This window comes from Buceros rhinoceros, unplaced genomic scaffold (assembly GCF_000710305.1).
Source record: "Buceros rhinoceros silvestris isolate BGI_N320 unplaced genomic scaffold, ASM71030v1 scaffold34410, whole genome shotgun sequence".
Taxonomy (NCBI): Eukaryota; Metazoa; Chordata; class Aves; order Bucerotiformes; family Bucerotidae; genus Buceros; species Buceros rhinoceros.
In genome coordinates, this window is record NW_010388504.1 from 4085 (window position 1) to 10737 (window position 6653).

At 50.7% G+C, this 6653-nt stretch overlaps 1 protein-coding gene across 1 annotated transcript in view; it reads right to left on the reverse strand.

Moving 5' to 3' along the window:
* Positions 1 to 6653, reverse strand: part of LOC104502195 (histone-lysine N-methyltransferase EHMT1-like) — a gene marked incomplete at its 5' end in the record, with an annotated part of 30859 nt that overhangs the window by 2488 nt on the left and 21718 nt on the right. The window contains 2 exons of the mRNA XM_010146134.1: positions 1634 to 1712; positions 6240 to 6326. Coding sequence (XP_010144436.1) covers positions 1634 to 1712; positions 6240 to 6326 — 166 coding nt within the window. The remainder of the gene's footprint in view (positions 1 to 1633; positions 1713 to 6239; positions 6327 to 6653) is intronic.

Sequence of the window (6653 nt, forward strand, 5' to 3'; positions counted from 1 at the left end):
GTGGAGTCCCCATCCCTGGAGGGGTTTCCCAGCCGTGTGGAGGTGCTGCTGGGGGACAGGGGGCAGTGGGGACCTGGCGGTGCTGGGGAACAGGGGGACTCGAGGAGCTTAAAGATCTCCCAGCCAAAACAAATCCACAATTCGATGATACCTTCTCAAGAGTGGGAAGACCCTGGGGTTCCTCCAAAGGGAGGATGCCCAGAGAAAGCCCTTCTTGCCTGCAGGCAGCCAGGGGTCACACAGATGCAGCAGCACGTGGCCCTGACCACTGCTTCTCCTCAACGAAGTGCAGCAGGGCCAAGCGTGCAGAGCACGGGCCTGTGCGTGGGAAAGGGGCGGCTTAACACCACCAGAAAGAAACCACAGTAGCTAAAAGACTCTTCTCTCCCAGAAACAGCATGGTAGTCTCCAGTTCTCCAGCGGCGAGACAAGAACACCAACCCTTTAACCAGTGGAGGCTCAGAGAGTGTCTGTTGTGCCACACCTTCCTCCTGGAAACCCAGTAAGTTTTGGCTGTTTGACACTTGCTCCTCGTCAGACGTGGAATGGGAAGGGACTGCAGGACCTGAACCACTGACCGATTCACCACGCATGCGGCCTTGAGCAACCACTCAAGGAACAGGGACAAAATGATGACACAATCACTCCCTTTCACTACAGCACAAGAGAGACACCAGGACCCCAAGCTGCCCCTTCCAGGCCTGGGGTTCACACCCTCAGCGATTTCCCACCACGCAGAAGGCCGCAGGAGCTGGCTGGCTCTGCCCTCCCTGCCCTCCTCTGCCTGGCCCAACGGGCTGCTTTTCACCATCACTTGGTGCCTTCTACAGATGCTCCGCTCCGAAGACGCTGCTGCTTTTCAACTTCTTAATTACTGTTTTCAGACTGACTACAGGACTCATTACTTACCTTTTTTCAATTGTTCAGTGTGTGTGTCTTAAAAAAAAAAGGCAAAAAACCAAAGCAAAGCTGATGACAGAAACAAAACAGACTGTTTTAGAGCCTTCCTTGGAAGCCAGCCCACTCCTCTGAGTTCTCAGCTCACCTTTCTCCTCCTTTCCCAAGGAAAGCCTGAAGAGATGGCCTTGCTTAAAAGCTTTAGATCACACTCTTCAAAGCGGGACTTCTGCTCAAAGCCAGCCCTCCGCAGAGCAGCGCAGAACTACCAGCAGAACAAGCCTCGAGTCCCTGCCTGGGAAGCTGACGGAATCCCTTGTAAGTGAACGTGGATTTTTTGGGGGGGGCCTTCCAGTTCATCTTTTAATGAAGACCTTACAGAGCTGCCAATCAACCCAGCTCCAAGCCTGCACATACGCTCCTCAGTACCAACAACTGAACAACTGAGCCCAGGATGCCCAGACAGTTTTGACAGAAGAGCATCTTGCATCAAAACCAGCATGGGCAGCAGGTACTGGGGTGGACCGGCACTGCCGGGCTCTGCTGCCATTTTACCAAGCCCTAAGCCTTACCTCAACCACTCTATATTTTGCCTAAAATGCAGCGAGGATGTACTCCTCCTCTTTGCAGGCTTTCACATTGTGCTGTACATCCAGATGGAGACAAGTACTCCCTTTGCTTCTGTGGAGAGGCAGGACCTTGGGTTTGTCTCGTTAGACACCTTCAGATACAGTACCTTGTTGTCAAGGTCGAAGAGGTAGGAGTCCTCTTCACGGACGTCTGCCTCGGAGTCGGATATCAGCTCACCAACGTACCTGCAGATGGACAGGAAAGGAAGAGATAAGATGCTCAAGCAATCGCAAGCTTGGGGTTGAACATCTCTTTCTGGGAAGAGAAGAAGGAAGGGATACAGGTGGCCACCCACAGCCTCAGCAGTGCTGGTCACCTCAGAGCCAGGCAAACCGAGCTTCGACAACTCACAGCAGCTAAAACCTGGCTCCAGACTCCATCTTTTCATGGCAACACTTGTAATACTGAAAATGGGGTCTTGCTTCCAACAAAACTTCCTCTTCCCAAGGACTATGTTTCTGTTTGCAAATCTCTTTGTTGGCCAAGATCAACACTCTAATCCAATGCTGCTCACCCGCGTGGTCAGCCTCATGCCCTGGCTCTCCTATACATACACCACTGCAGTGCTGTGCTGTTTACATCCCAAAGCAAAATGCTTGTGTCTGTCCTTCCTGTGTTTTCCACGGTATTTTGACCAATCACATAGGCTACATACCTTAAAAGTTTTGTTTTAGAAGTCTTAGGTCTAACCTAACCTGGCAGCACCCCTGGCAGGGCCTAGGCTTCTTTGCCCATCCCTCTCAAACCAGAATAAATCAGAGCTATGATCCCAGTAACAACTACCTCATTGTAAAACCAGCTGCAAGGCAGATTACAACCAGGTCCTCCGAGCACCGTGAAGCACACGCTGCTTGGCCTGGTTGGCTGAGACGGACTGAAAACAGGCACCACCTCTGGCACCCCAGGTGGATGCTGGTTTTGATGCAAACCCCCTTGTTGTAGGAGTACACTGCTGCACCGGTATTCCCACATTTGTCTCCCCATCTCCATGTTAAAAAGTTTTGGACTGTCAAGGTTCAACATTTCCTGCCCTGACCTGCTCAGAAAAGACGCAAGAGGAGAGGTACTGAGCCAGAGGGAGGATACGACAAAGCAGCAGCAGCAGCACAGTAGGTTCTGGTACATTAAGTCTTCCCAGCCTGCAGCGCAACGCTAATTAATTATAAGCAAAGGATTCACAATACGAATAAATATTCTTCACAGCATCAACAAAGCCTTCTGCGATCAGCAGCCATCCTCGTAGCATCCTCTGCAGCTCTCGCAGCATTTTCAAAGCGTTAACCAACCATATCCATTTCCCGCTGTGGTTCGAGGCAGAGAGCCACGAAACACGAACCTGGAGAGGACCCACACGCCCCGTGACAAGGGACCATTTGGCTGCAGCTGCTAAATCTGAGCAGTTTGGCCAAGCTGCTCTGTCAGAGCAGAGGCTGCCACCATGTGCGATCCTTCTGTTTGCCCCCACAACATCTTGTTGTTTAACAAGCGCTCGTGTAAGGAGCATTACTGGAAATCACACGCTCGTCGGTGACCTAAAGCCATAGGAAGATGATGGCCAGAGAGGGAGAGAAATTGCAGTGGCATGGCTCAGCCGCCAGCAGCAGCTGAGAAAGAGCTGACTAATGCTGCTCAGAGAGACACTCTGCTCGGGGACAGCCACCTCAGGATCACAACTCAGTGAACCCAACTGCTGTTTCGATGTTCCTTAAATGACTTTTCCTGTAACTCAGAGAATCACAGAATCATCTGATTGGAAGAGACCTTTAAGATCATCGAATCCAGCCGTTCACCCTGCACTGCCAGGGTCCCTAAACCATGTCCCTCAGCACCACATTCACAGGTCTTTTAAACACTTCCAGGGATGGGGACTCCACCACCTCCCTGGGCAGCCTGTTCCAATGCTTAATGACCCTCTGTGTAACGAAATTTTTCCCAATATCCAACCGGAATTTCTCCTGATGCAACTTAAGGCCATTTCCTCTTGTCACAAGTAACAGGATATTGGAGAAGAACTCATTTCCTTTCCAGGACTGCTTACAGATACAAACAGTTTCCTGATTTTCCAGGTCCAAAGTTACAGAATGATGTGCAAGAGGTACATGTTCCTACCCAAAAAAGAGCAGGAGCATCAGCCCCTTCATGTAAGAACTCCCAAAGTCAAGCCAGAGTCTTTCTTCTCTGCTAGATGTTCAGCACACTGATGGCAAGTAACTCCACCTCAGAGTGTCACACTGCCACTTATCACCGCATCATCAGCGCACACTCCACACAAAAATCGAGAGCAAAAGGAGTCCTAGAACAGGCTGCAGTGTTTTCCACGGGTGAGGGAGGTGCCTGGGGCTTCTCTGGCTGAAGGTGTGGCTGAAAAAACTGGCTTGATGCAGATGGTATCGTATTAGAGCATCACTGTTTTGTACGGAACTGAAATATTTCAAAGCCATGCAATAGAAGCGTACTGAAAGGAACACACCAGACCCTCATGAACCTTTGGTTTCCACATCCCGCTAATTCACAGTCTCTCCAGTAACAGCCCTCAAACAGCTACACCCTCTCCAGAATGAGCAGTTACACCATCTACCAACCAAGCATGGACAGAACAACCCACAACAATGTCAGCACAGGGTGAGCAACAACAGCAGCGTCCGAGCAGTGACAAATCTGGAGGTCGGGGAGAAACCTGCACCAAGCACTCGGGTCTCCTGAGCATCTATGAGTGGCAGAGCCTAAAAGCTCTCCAGGAGCCTGGCAGGGCGGGGAGGATGATGCTGCTGCATCTCTACTCGCTAAGCTGCTGCCGCCAGGACCATGCTGAAGGTACTGGAGGGTCTGGAGCAGCCAGGGTCTGGGAGCCCTGGAGATGATGGTGGGAGGGCTAGCTGGCCACCACGCTGGCGGAGCTCTGCTCTCAGCTGCCAAACTGCTCTGAGCAGAAGCTGCTGTGGGCTGTCAGAGGGAGAGCCTGCAAGCAGAAACAGGAAGGAAAACCGTTTTTGGAATGATTACAGAGAAAAGCTGAAAGGCATCCGAAGTACAGAGCAGGCTGAAAAGGAGTATCTGTGTCAGAAAGTATTTACATGCAGGAACAGTCAGGACCAGCAGTTTCACAAAATAAAAACATTGTGAAGGTATTCCAGATCTGCCCCCCCCTTAGGGCATAATGTAAGATCACGGAGTACAAATCATACTTCCACCAATACAGTTATCACCCTTCCAAAGAAGAGCACTAACCCTTGTACAAAGCGACTGCCCGCTCAGGTAGATGTTTAATGCAAAATACTCTTTCCACAAGAGCCGTCCCCTGGAGCTGCCGGGTGCAAGCAGCCCCCGAGCACCACCAGCACCAGGGCTTCTTCGCCAGAGATGAGGAAAAGAGGAACCAGTCTACAGGTTGCCCATAAAGACTCACAGGAAGGACATCAGTGCAGCTGGCTGGAGGAGGAGAGGAGGTCTGCAAGCTGGTGAGCTGAGTAAATAACGTCTGTGTGTAAGAGTGATGGAGACAAAGAGGAACATGCATGGGCAGGACAGGAATTAGCTCAGCTTTTTCGTACGCAGCTCATCTAGACAACGAAGGAGATAGCGCCTACCACTGAAACAGTGTCAGCAGCTCCTGGCAAGGGTGGAGGGCAGAGCTAAGCACGGCTGTGGTACCTGCACCCCATCAGCTCTGACGTGCTACACAACGCTAACGACAGCATCCTCTTGCATGTTTGCATTCCAGGGGGATTTGGTCAAGCCAGTGCCTTTTTTTTGTCTGGGAGCAGTTTACTGGCAGGCTCTGGCTCAGCATTGGGCGCTGACCCAGGACACAGGGACCTTTGGTACTTAAGAGAAAGCCCCATCTCAAGACAGACTTGAGACACTCTCCAAAAACAGCAGTTCTAAGCTTTAGCTCTGAAAAAAACATTTTATCATCTGGCAGCTTCTATCATGGAAGAAATACTTGGCCGATTCACTGCAGAGTTTTCTTTTCCTTTATTTTATTTGAAATTCTGCAATAATCTTCCTCAACCCCTCGCCCCAATTCTATAAACCAACAATAACTCATTTTCCATGAAGGGCACTAGTCCAGCCTAATTTAACTCACTGGAGCATTGCAATGAAGAAATCACTTTCCAAAATATTTAATAAAGTACATACACCACTTTGAAGCCTAAAAACCGTGGGGTTCAACAGCAGTTTTTTCACTTGACATAAATCTGCCCATTTTTGTTCTTAAGTACTTTATTGAATCAGGGCCGAAACACATGCTTAACACCAAGTGCTTTACTGTTTTGCTGAATCAGACTAAAGCCAGAGCTATGACACTGGAAACCTCTTGAGAAGTCAGTATTGAAAGAGAAGAAGATCTGATATAAGAGTTGTTCCAAATTGCCTTGGCCTTAAGAGTCCCTTATCCACGGTGAACGTGCGAGTTGAGCACACTTGCAGCACAACCCAAATGCATTTCTCCCCCATTGCTCACGTTTTGGAAGGGTAAGGGAGATGAGCACAGATCCCAGTAAGACAGAGGGGGGTGGAGAAAGCTCCACACGATGAGGAAAAGGACAAACAGAGCAGGAAATGGAGTCAGGAAACCTCTGACTGAGGGCAAGCTGCTCAGCTCAAGGCCAATTTGATTTGCGAGAAAACCTCTCCTTCAGGCGGAGCAAACCAGCCAGGCCCCCGGGAAAGGATGCGTTTGGTGAGCTCATGAAAGCTGGAGAACTTACTCGCACACAAAGGTTCCCAGTGGAATGTCTTGTGTTGTTCGCACACCCCAGCCCATCTTTTGTGTCCGATAAAGCTGCAATCGAGTCCTGGAACAGAGGAAACGAGGCCATGTTAACGGCAGCACTCTGCAGGAAGACGGCGGGTTTTCATAGAGGGATGAGCAAAAAGAGCAGCACTAACCCACAGCTGGTTTCAATACTCGACCCCCGCCCAGTTCTCACACTGGCACCCCTGTGGGGGCACTCCACTTCATTCTACACATCCCCCCCCACCATCCCCGCTCCCCCCCACTGCTCTGAGAGCACGAGTGGGCACAGGTGGATGCTGGAGGGACACTGCCTGGGGACAAGGGACAGGTGCTCACCAACCCCTTGTCCCTGCGCCCAGGCACACCTTGCGCCTAGGGTCAGGGA